Below are 12,196 nucleotides of genomic sequence, written 5' to 3' on the forward strand. Positions count from 1 at the left end.
GAGGATGAAGTAGACAGATTGTGACTGAATTTTTACTGCGCAAAAAAGCGCTAAAATAGGCCCCTCCCACTCATATTACAACAGTGGGGAAGCTCAGATAACTGTTTCTATGCAGAAAACAAAGATGGCCATGTGGTAAAAATCATGCACCAATAAGTTTTATCACCAAGTACCTCACAAAAAACGATTAACATGCCATTAAACGTTTTGAACATACATTTTAAAAGTTATGAAGTGTTATTAATAAGCCTGCTACCAGTCGCTTTTACTGCAGTTAAGGCTCATACATTATTTCAGTATTAACAGTATTTTCAGAGTCAATTCCATTCCTTAGAAAAATACATTCAGTGTACACACACTCATCAGCCTAATACCAGTTGCTATCACTGCATTTAAGGCTGAACTTACGTTACATTGGTATCAGCAGTATTTTCTCAGTCAATTCCATTCCTCAGAAAAATAATTTACTGCACATACCTCGTTTGCAGGGGGGCCCTGCATGCTATTCCCCTTTTCTGAAGTTACCTCACTCCTCAGATGAGAACAGCCAGTGGATCTTAGTTACGTCTGCTAAGATCATAGAAAACGCAGGCAGATTCTTCTTCTAATGCTGCCTGAGAACAAACAGCACACTCCGGTGCCATTTAAAATAACAAACTTTTGATTGAAGAAATAAACTAAGTTAAAAAACACCACAGACCTCTCACAGCGACCTATCTTTAGTTAGGCTGCAAGAGAATGACTGAATATGACATGTGAGGGGAGGAGCTATATAGCAGCTCTGCTTGGGTGATCCTCTTGCAGCTTCCTGTTAGGAAGAGATATATTCCATAAGTAATGGATGACCCGTGGACTGACTACACTACAAGAGAAATGTTCTGTATTTCAGTTATATTTAAGTAAATATATATCTGAGAAAAAAAGTAAAAGAAAACTAGATGGGCCTTTTGATTCTTATCCAACAGCAAAAATCTATGTAGTGGACTAGAAGACACAACTTAATTTGGATAAATATTTATAAAAAAAAATAAATAAAAAAAAAAAAAAAAAAAAAAAAAAAAAAGATACCCACTCCAGTGTGTCCCTTCACGACTATAAAGCCATCCTTGACATCATTCACTTCTGCTGGCCATGAACTATGGTTTGCTCTCACAATCTCAAGATCCCAAACTTCAGCCTAATAAAGAGAATGTAAAGAATAACAACATTACAGAACACTTTATTATTGTGGCAGAGAAAGATCATCAACAGTGCCACAAGAAGCACAAATGAACCAAAGTCACCTCCTGCACCTTACCCTATCCTCATGTAATAGTGCCAGAGTCTGGCTCGCATCTTCCGGGGAAGGCTCTTCATTCTCTTCAGGGATATACGGACACCAGATGATCCTACGGAAGCTGTTCAGAGGAGTGCTGTCTGGTCTCTTAATGTGCACTACTATCTCCTCTCTGAATAAAAGGTTAAGGATGATCTTTACCAACCTTAGTACAAACCAAAGCTGCTGTAGGCAGGATGGGGTAATTTGTTTTGTTTAAAAAATTTGTTTATGAAAACTTCACTGGTTTTCCCTATAGCAGTTGAGAGTATTTAACCCTTTGAGTGCTAAGCAATTTCCCACCTGGGTGCTAAGCTGTTTTAAGGTTTCCTTTTTTAAAATAATTTTTTTTTAACTTTTTTTTTCTCTTTCTTCCAGATCCCCAAGCCTTACACTGTTGGAAAGGTTAGGCATTACCTTTCCAACGGTGGGTCTTGGGGGGCTGTAGCTGCTTAGATGCCTGAGATACAGGCTTCTAAGCAGCATGCCCCCTTTTCCCATACTTGTCATTTTGTTAATAAAGTTGCGCAATGACGTAATCACGCATTACGTCACCCACAAAACGTGAAGCACGATCGCCAGGGTAGGAGCGGGTGGGAGCCCCCACATCTCCCTTAAGGTGAAAGAGTGCTAGCAACGGCTCTGAGCCGTGGGAAACTCTGCGATGGCTCAGAGCCGTCGTTAGCACTTAAAAAGGGTTAATAAGCCTTTTCAATCAAAACAAAAACACACACACACGTTCTCCACAGAAAATATAGCCGGCTTTGAAGCATTACAAAGTAGCTGAATTGGGGGCAGAACAATACTTTCTACAATTATAACATTTTCTGATAAACAAAGCACAAATGTACTGCATAATTTAACATACATTTATTTAAATGATAATTTCATCAAAAAAACAAAATTTATGCTTATCTGATAAATTCCTTTCTCCTGTAGTGTGGTCAGTATTACTTCTGGGATATTAACTCCTCCCCAACAGGAAGTGCAAGAGGATTCACCCAGCAGAGCTGCTATATAGCTCCTCCCCTCTACGTCACCTCCAGTCATTCGACCAAGGACCAACGAGAAAGGAGAAGCCAAAGGGTGTAGTGGTGACTGGAGTATAATTCAAAAAATTTTTTACCTGCCATAAAACACAGGGCGGGCCGTGGACTGACCACACTACAGGAGAAAGGAATTTATCAGGTAAGCATAAATTTTGTTTTCTCCTGTTAAGTGTGGTCAGTCCACGGGTCATCATTACTTCTGGGATACCAATACCAAAGCTAAAGTACACGGATGACTGGAGGGACAGGCAGGCTCTTTATACGGAAGGAACCACTGCCTGAAGAACCTTTCTCCCAAAAACAGCCTCCGAAGAAGCAAAAGTGTCAAATTTGTAAAATTTGGAAAAAGTATGAAGAGAAGACCAAGTTGCAGCCTTGCAAATCTGTTCAACAGAAGCCTCATTCTTAAAGGCCCAAGTGGAAGCCACAGCTCTAGTAGAATGTGCTGTAATTCTTTCAGGAGGCTGCTGTCCAGCAGTCTCATAGGCTAACCGTATTATGCTACGAAGCCAAAAAGAGAGAGAGGTAGCCGAAGCTTTTTGACCTCTCCTCTGACCAGAATAAACGACAAACAGGGAAGACGTTTGTCGAAAATCCTTAGTTGCCTGTAGATAAAATTTCAGGGCACGGACTACATCTAGATTGTGTAGCAGACGTTCCTTCTTCGAAGAAGGATTAGGACACAAAGATGGAACCACAATCTCTTGATTGATATTCCTGTTAGTGACCACCTTAGGTAGGAACCCAGGTTTAGTACGCAGAACTACCTTGTCTGAATGAAAAATCAGATAAGGAGAATCACAATGTAAGGCAGATAACTCAGAGACTCTACGAGCCGAGGAAATAGCCATTAAAAACAGAACTTTCCAAGATAACAGCTTGATATCAATGGAATGAAGGGGTTCAAACGGAACACCCTGTAAAACATTAAGAACTAAGTTCAAACTCCATGGTGGAGCAACAGTTTTAAACACAGGCTTGATCCTAGCTAAAGCCTGACAAAAAGCTTGAACGTCCGGAACTTCTGACAGACGTTTGTGTAAAAGAATGGACAGAGCTGAAATCTGTCCCTTTAAGGAACTAGCGGATAAACCCTTTTCTAAACCTTCTTGTAGAAAAGACAATATCCTCGGAATCCTAACCTTACTCCATGAGTAACTCTTGGATTTGCACCAATATAAGTATTTGCGCCATATCTTATGGTAAATCTTTCTGGTAACAGGCTTCCTAGCCTGTATTAAGGTATCAATAACTGACTCAGAAAAACCACGTTTTGATAAAATCAAGCGTTCAATTTCCAAGCAGTCAGCTTCAGAGAAATTAGATTTTGATGTTTGAAGGGACCCTGGATCAGAAGGTCCTGTTTCAGAGGTAGAGACCAAGGTGGACAGGATGACATGTCCACTAGATCTGCATACCAAGTCCTGCGTGGCCATGCAGGCGCTATTAGAATCACTGATGCTCTCTCCTGTTTGATTCTGGCAATCAATCGAGGAAGCATCGGGAAGGGTGGAAACACATAAGCCATCCCGAAGGTCCAAGGTGCTGTCAAAGCATCTATCAGAACCGCTCCCGGATCCCTGGATCTGGACCCGTAACGAGGAAGCTTGGTGTTCTGTCGAGACGCCATGAGATCTATCTCTGGTTTGCCCCAACGTTGAAGTATTTGGGCAAAGACCTCCGGATGAAGTTCCCACTCCCCCGGATGAAAAGTCTGACGACTTAGGAAATCCGCCTCCCAGTTCTCCACTCCCGGGATGTGGATTGCTGACAGGTGGCAAGAGTGAGACTCTGCCCAGCGAATTATCTTTGATACTTCCATCATTGCTAGGGAGCTTCTTGTCCCTCCCTGATGGTTGATGTAAGCTACAGTCGTGATGTTGTCCGACTGAAACCTGATGAACCCCCGAGTTGTTAACTGGGGCCAAGCCAGAAGGGCATTGAGAACTGCTCTCAATTCCAGAATGTTTATTGGTAGGAGACTCTCCTCCTGATTCCATTGTCCCTGAGCCTTCAGAGAATTCCAGACAGCGCCCCAACCTAGTAGGCTGGCGTCTGTTGTTACAATTGTCCAGTCCGGCCTGCTGAATGGCATCCCCCTGGACAGATGTGGCCGAGAAAGCCACCATAGAAGAGAATTTCTGGTCTCTTGATCCAGATTCAGAGTAGGGGACAAGTTTGAGTAATCCCCATTCCACTGACTTAGCATGCACAATTGCAGCGGTCTGAGATGTAGGCGTGCAAAGGGTACTATGTCCATTGCCGCTACCATTAAGCCGATCACCTCCATGCATTGAGCTACTGACGGGTGTTGAATGGAATGAAGGACACGGCATGCATTTTGAAGCTTTGTTAACCTGTCTTCTGTCAGGTAAATCTTCATTTCTACAGAATCTATAAGAGTCCCCAAGAAGGGAACTCTTGTGAGTGGAAAGAGAGAACTCTTCTTTCCGTTCACCTTCCATCCATGTGACCTTAGAAATGCCAGTACTAACTCTGTATGAGACTTGGCAGTTTGAAAGCTTGAAGCTTGTATCAGAATGTCGTCTAGGTACGGAGCTACCGCAATTCCTCGCGGTCTTAGTACCGCCAGAAGAGCACCCAGAACCTTTGTGAAGATTCTTGGAGCCGTAGCCAATCCGAATGGAAGAGCTACAAACTGGTAATGCCTGTCTAGAAAGGCAAACCTTAGATACCGGTAATGATCTTTGTGAATCGGTATGTGAAGGTAAGCATCCTTTAAGTCCACTGTGGTCATGTACTGACCCTTTTGGATCATGGGTAAAATTGTCCGAATAGTTTCCATTTTGAACGATGGAACTCTTAGGAATTTGTTTAGGATCTTTAAATCCAAGATTGGCCTGAAAGTTCCCTCTTTTTTGGGAACCACAAACAGATTTGAGTAAAACCCTTATCCTTGTTCCGTCACCCGCAGAATGAAGCTCTCCGTCCTCATGTTCTGCAAATTGTGACGCAGTGTCTGACATGGCCCTAATATTATCAGCGCACTCTGTTCTCACCCCAGAGTGATCACGCTTACCTCTTAGTTCTGGTAATTTAGCCAAAACTTCAGTCATAACAGTAGCCATATCCTGTAATGTGATTTGTAATGGCCGCCCAGATGTACTCGGCGCTACAATATCACGCACCTCCCGAGCGGGAGATGCAGGTACTGACACGTGAGGCGAGTTAGTCGGCATAACTCTCCCCTCGTTGTTTGGTGAAATATGTTCAATTTGTACAGATTGACTTTTATTTAAAGTAGCATCAATACAGTTAGTACATAAATTTCTATTGGGCTCCACTTTGGCTTTAGCACATATAGCACAGATATCTTCCTCTGAATCAGACATGTTTAACACACTAGCAAATAAACTAGCAACTTGGAAATACTTTTCAAGTAATTTACTATAATATGAAAACGCACTGTGCCTATAAGAAGCACAGAAAAAGTTATGACAGTTGAAAATTAATAAACTGAAAAGTTATAGCATCAAATCTTTGTAAAAAACACAATTTTAGCAAAGGATTGCTCCCATTAGCAAAGGATAACTAACCCTGATAGCAGAAAAAAAATACAGAAATAAACGTTTTTTTATCACAGTCAACTACAATCTCACAGCTCTGCTGTGAGTGATTACCTCCCTCAAAACAAGTTTTGAAGACCCCTGAGTTCTGTAGAGATGAACCGGATCATGCAGGGAAGACAATAAACTTCTGACTGAATTTTTTGATGCGTAGCAAAAGCGCCAAAAAAAGGCCCCTCACCCTCACACACAACAGTGAGAGAGATCAGTAAACTGTCATAAATTAAATAAAAACGACTGCCAAGTGGAAAAAAAATAGTGCCCAAAACATTTTTTCACCCAGTACCTCAGAAAATTAAACGATTTTACATGCCAGCAAAAAACGTTTAACATTAAATAAATTAAGTGTTATTAAAAAGCCTGTTGCTAGTCCCTGCAAATTAGGCTAAGTCTTATGCATACAGTATAATTCCAGTGAAGTGCCATTCCCCAGAATACTGAAGTGTAAAATATACAAACATGACAGCCTGATACCAGTTGCTGCTACTGCATTTAAGGCTGAGTTTACATTATATCGGTATGGCAGAATTTTCTCATCAATTCCATTGTCAGATAATAATAAGCTGCTACATACCTCTTTGCAGATTAATCTGCCCGCTGTCCCCTGATCTGAAGTTTACCTCTCCTCAGATGGCCGAGAAACAGCAATATGATCTTAACTACGCCGGCTAAAATCATAGAAAAAACTCAGGTAGATTCTTCTTCAAATTCTACCAGAGAAGGAATAACACACTCCGGTGCTATTATAAAATAACAAACTTTTGATTGAAGGTATGAAACTAAGTATAATCACCACAGTCCTCTCACACATCCTATCTATTCGTTGGGTGCAAGAGAATGACTGGAGGTGACGTAGAGGGGAGGAGCTATATAGCAGCTCTGCTGGGTGAATCCTCTTGCACTTCCTGTTGGGGAGGAGTTAATATCCCAGAAGTAATGATGACCCGTGGACTGACCACACTTAACAGGAGAAATATTGAAACATTTTAATAATAGCACACTTTAGCGTAATGTTAGCTGGGTAATTAGTAAAATCAGCATTAACATTATTATGCAATCTCACACACTCAACAGGAAACAAACTATCAAAGAAGTTTAGAGTAGGGATGCACCGAAATGAAAATTCTGGACCGAAACCGATACCGAAAATTCAGGATGATCCTGGCCGAAAACCGAAACGAAACCGAAATTGTTTTTTTCTTTTGTAACTACAGTGTGTGTGTGTAGCTGAGAGACCTTGTAGACGGGAAAGCTCCAATAAATGGACATGGTCACTTGTACAGTAGGGGGTGATCTGCAGTGAAACTGGAGCTCTATAAGGGAGAGCGTGGTTATAGCCAGACAACAATACGAGGTGGACATGTGTTTTGTTTTTGGGTGTAGTTATCCGTGCGATGAGCGTGGCTGCACCTGATCGTCTCATCATATCTCTGCCTAGTTCCTGGTTCGGGTCTCACACTGACCCGTCAGATTATATGCCCGGAGCCCCAAATGGAGTCTGCCTGTCACCTATCACCAGGACCACTGGACTTAGCTACAACCTTACGTGCAAGGTGGTTATAGAAAGTTACTGTGCTTTTTTGTTTACACTGTCTGGTGGGTGCTAATTTGTACCAACTGTGTGCGAGCTTGGGGCTTATGCTTATAAAGTGTGCACGCATATTTGCCTCAGGCGAATAGAATGCCTACGCACAAGAGGCTGATGTATGAGCACTGTATATAAGGCTTAAAGATATTCACTGTGTGTGCTTAGGGCTGTGTCTGATAATATCAAGTGTTTATAAACATGTTGCTTATTCTCCTTTGATATTTGTATTCACTATTCAGAACTTTGGTTTCCTTCTCTGCTGGTTTCAAATATCATCATATAATGGTACTTATGTGTGTGCTCTGTGTACCATGCCAGTGCTGTGCTGCTCACCTTATGCTAAGGATAGACATGTAACTCAATAGAACAGGGGAGGGCTGTGCATTTTTAGCCATTTTGGTCCTCTTTGGGCCGAAATTGGAATTGCACATTTTCGGCGGCCCAAATTTTGGTGCATTGCTAGTATTATTCTTTATTTAGTTCTGTGTAACAGAATCAGATTTAACCGTTTTTGTTTTGTTACCAATTATCAAAATAAAGTATAGTCCTAGAAAACTATTATTATATGCAAAACAGTAAATCAAGTAATGAACTCAAAAAGCAGCTCTAGGCTGGCATCAAATTTAAAATATACTACACAATAATTTTGCCGAAAATAAAAGGCAAAAAAAACGAAAACCCGAAACAACAAAAAATGCTATTTTCGGCCGAAACTTTCTGCGGCCGAAATCTCGGTGCATCCCTAGTTTAGAGAGCTGTCAATCTTGCTAAGACGGGTGTGGATGTGAAGGAAAGAGACATACCCATTACAATATAATGTTAGAAAGAAAAATAAAAGGCAAGGGCTGGAAAATTCCACTAGTCTATGACTCACAAAACAAGCAACCAACATAAAAAACAAACAAGAGCCCTCAATATGTAAACACCAAACCAAAAACTGCATTTTATTAATATAAAAAAATGCAGATTAACTTCTAGAAAACATCCAGCACCATCTTTTGTCTTAAAAACATAAGAGTCAAACACTGTGTATGTGTTCACATTTAAAGGGATATAAAATCAGAACAATAAAATGCTCTAAATGTTTTATATGCAAAACAGTACAATAATAAAAACACTACCATTGTTTAACAATATGTTAAACTCCTTTAAAAGTGAGCTCCAGAGCAGCAATGCACTTCTTAGACATAGCTGAACACACCTGGTGAGCCAAAGACAAGAGGCAAATGTGTGTTGACACCAATCACCAGCTAGCTCCCAGTAGAGCACGGCCGATCATTAGCCTAACAAGGTATGCTTTCAACAAAGGATAGCAAGAGAACAAAACAAATTTGCTAACAGAAGCAAAAAGAAAAAGTGTCTCTTACAATTGCATGCTCTGTCTGAACATACCAACAAAACTCACCATATTTTAGTATACTTGCCATAAATTAAAAGCCCTATTTTTCAACAATAGAGATAATCTATTATGTACTAGGGAAATATACATGGTCTTCTCACATGCAAGAATATTTGACAGTATACACCAATTTTCATATAACTGCATATAATAGATACGACTATAAAGAATATGCACAGAAACGGACCTAAAAATCCAGTATACAGATGAAACTCGAAAAATTAGAATATCGTGCAAAAACATAATTTATGCTTACCTGATAAATTTATTTCTCTTGTAGTGTGTTCAGTCCACGGGTCATCCATTACTTATGGGATATATTCTCCTTCCCAACAGGAAGTTGCAAGAGGATCACCCAAGCAGAGCTGCTATATAGCTCCTCCCCTCACATGTCATATCCAGTCATTCGACCGAAACAAGACGAGAAAGGAGAAACTATAAGGTGCAGTGGTGACTGGAGTTATAATTTTAAAATTTAGAACCTGCCTTAAAAAGACAGGGCGGGCCGTGGACTGAACACACTACAAGAGAAATAAATTTATCAGGTAAGCATAAATTATGTTTTCTCTTGTTAAGTGTGTTCAGTCCACGGGTCATCCATTACTTATGGGATACCAATACCAAAGCTAAAGTACACGGATGATGGGAGGGACAAGGCAGGAACATTAAACAGAAGGAACCACTGCCTGTAGAACCTTTCTCCCAAAAACAGCCTCCGAAGAAGCAAGTGTGTCAAATTTGTAAAATTTTGAAAAGGTATGAAGTGAAGACCAAGTTGCAGCCTTGCAAATCTGTTCAACAGAGGCCTCATTCTTAAAGGCCCAGGTTGAAGCCACAGCTCTAGTGGAATGAGCTGTAATTCTTTCAGGGGGCTGCTGTCCAGCAGTCTCATAGGCTAAACCTATTATGCTACGAAGCCAAAAAGAGAGAGAGGTGGCCGAAGCCTTTTGACCTCTCCTCTGTCCAGAATAAACGACAAACAGAGAAGAAGTTTGCCGGAAATCCTTAGTTGCCTGTAAGTAGAACTTCAGGGCACGGACTACGTCCAGATTATGCAAAAGACGTTCCTTCTTTGAAGAAGGGTTAGGACATAATGATGGAACAATCATCTCCTGATTGATATTCCTATTAGAAACAACCTTAGGTAAAAATCCAGGTTTAGTACGCAAAACTACCTTGTCTGAATGAAAAATCAGATAAGGAGAATCGCAATGTAAGGCAGATAACTCAGAGACTCTTCGAGCCCAGGAAATAGCCATCAAAAACAGAACTTTCCAAGATAAAAGCTTAATATCAATGGAATGAAGGGGTTCAAACGGAACACCCTGAAGAACCTTAAGAACCAAGTTTAAGCTCCACGGAGGAGCAACAGTTTTAAACACAGGCTTAATCCTAGCCAAAGCCTAAACGTCTGGATTCTCTGCCAGACGTTTGTGTAAAAGAATAGACAGAGCAGAAATCTGTCCCTTAAACGAACTAGCGGATAAACCCTTTTCTAAACCCTCTTGTAGAAAAGACAATATCCTAGGAATCCTAACCTTACTCCATGAGTAACTCTTGGATTCACACCAATGTAAATATTTACGCCATATCTTATGGTAAATCTTTCTGGTAACCGGTTTCCGAGCCTGTATCAATGTATCAATAACCGACTGCGAGAAACCACGCTTTGAGAGAATCAAACGTTCAATCTCCATGCAGTCAGCCTAAGAGAAATTAGGCTTGGATGGTTGAAAGGACCCTGAAGTAGAAGGTCCTGCCTCAGAGGCAGAGACCATGGTGGACAGGACGACATGTCCACTAGGTCTGCATACCAGGTCCTGCGTGGCCACTCAGGCGCTATCAGAATCACCAATGCTCTCTCCTGTTTGATCCTGGCAATCAGACGAGGCAGCAACGGAAACGGTGGGAACACATAAGCCATGTTGAAAGTCCAATGGGCTGCTAGTGCATCTACCAGCACCGCTCCCGGGTCCCTGGACCCGTAACAAGGAAGCTTGGCGTTCTGGCGGGAAGCCATGAGATCCAGTTCCGGTTCGCCCCAACGAAGAATCAGTTGAGCAAATACCTCCGGGTGAAGTTCCCACTCCCCCGGGTGAAAGGTCTGGCGGCTTAGAAAGTCCGCCTCCCAGTTCTCCACGCCTGGGATGTAGATCGCTGACAGATGGCAAGAGTGAGACTCTGCCCAGCGAATTATCTTTGAGACTTCTAACATCGCTAGGGAACTCCTGGTTCCCCCTTGATGATTGATGTAAGCCACAGTTGTGATGCTGTCCGACTGAAATCTGATGAACCTCAGTGTTGCTAACTGAGGCCAAGCTAGAAGAGCATTGAATATCGCTCTTAATTCCAGAATGTTTATTGGAAGGAGTTTCTCCTCCTGAGTCCATGATCCCTGAGCCTTCAGGGAATTCCAGACTGCGCCCCAGGATAGAAGGCTAGCATCTATTGTTACAATCGTCCAATCTGGTCTGCGAAAAGTAATTCCCTTGGACAGATGAATCCGAGACAACCACCAGAGAAGAGAATCTCTGGTCTCCTGGTCCAGATTTAGTAAAGGGGACAGATCTGAGTAATCCCCATTCCACTGACTCAGCATGCATAATTGCAGCGGTCTGAGATGCAGGCGCGCAAATGGCACTATGTCCATTGCCGCAACCATTAAGCCGATTACTTCCATGCACTGAGCTACTGATGGGCTTGGAATGGAATGAAGGACACGGCAAGCATTTAGGATTTTTGATAACCTGGACTCCGTCAGGTAAATTTTCATCTCTACAGAATCTATAAGAGTCCCTAGAAAGGGAACCCTTGCGAGTGGTAACAGAGAACTCTTTTCCATGTTCACTTTCCACCCATGCGACCTCAGAAATGCTAGAACTATCTCTGTATGAGACTTTGCGTTTTAAAAACTTGACGCTTGTATCAGAATGTCGTCTAAGTACGGAGCCACCGCTATGCCTCGCGGTCTTAGTACCGCCAGAAGCGAGCCCAGAACCTTTGTAAAAATTCTCGGGGCCGTAGCTAACCCGAAGGGAAGAGCTACAAACTGGTAATGCCTGTCTAGAAAGGCAAACCTCAGGTACCGATAATGATCTTTGTGAATCGGTATGTGAAGGTAGGCATCCTTTAAGTCCACTGTGGTCATATACTGACCCTCTCTTGGATCATGGGTAGGATGGTTCGAATAGTCTCCATTTTGAATAATGGAACTCTTAGGAATTTGTTTAAGATCTTTAGGTCCAAGATTGGTCTGAA

The 12,196-nt window shown here is 41.9% G+C and overlaps 1 protein-coding gene across 1 annotated transcript in view; it reads right to left on the reverse strand.

Annotated features, from left to right (window-relative positions):
- The window catches only part of EDC4 (enhancer of mRNA decapping 4), a 425,877-nt gene that overhangs the window by 362,996 nt on the left and 50,685 nt on the right, over window positions 1-12,196 (reverse strand). Inside the window, exons 6-7 of the mRNA XM_053715906.1 lie at window positions 1,298-1,448; window positions 1,073-1,177 (exon numbers count right to left, since the gene is read on the reverse strand). Coding sequence (XP_053571881.1) covers window positions 1,073-1,177; window positions 1,298-1,448 — 256 coding nt within the window. The remainder of the gene's footprint in view (window positions 1-1,072; window positions 1,178-1,297; window positions 1,449-12,196) is intronic.

This window comes from Bombina bombina, chromosome 1 (genome assembly GCF_027579735.1).
Source record: "Bombina bombina isolate aBomBom1 chromosome 1, aBomBom1.pri, whole genome shotgun sequence".
Classification (NCBI taxonomy): Eukaryota; Metazoa; Chordata; class Amphibia; order Anura; family Bombinatoridae; genus Bombina; species Bombina bombina.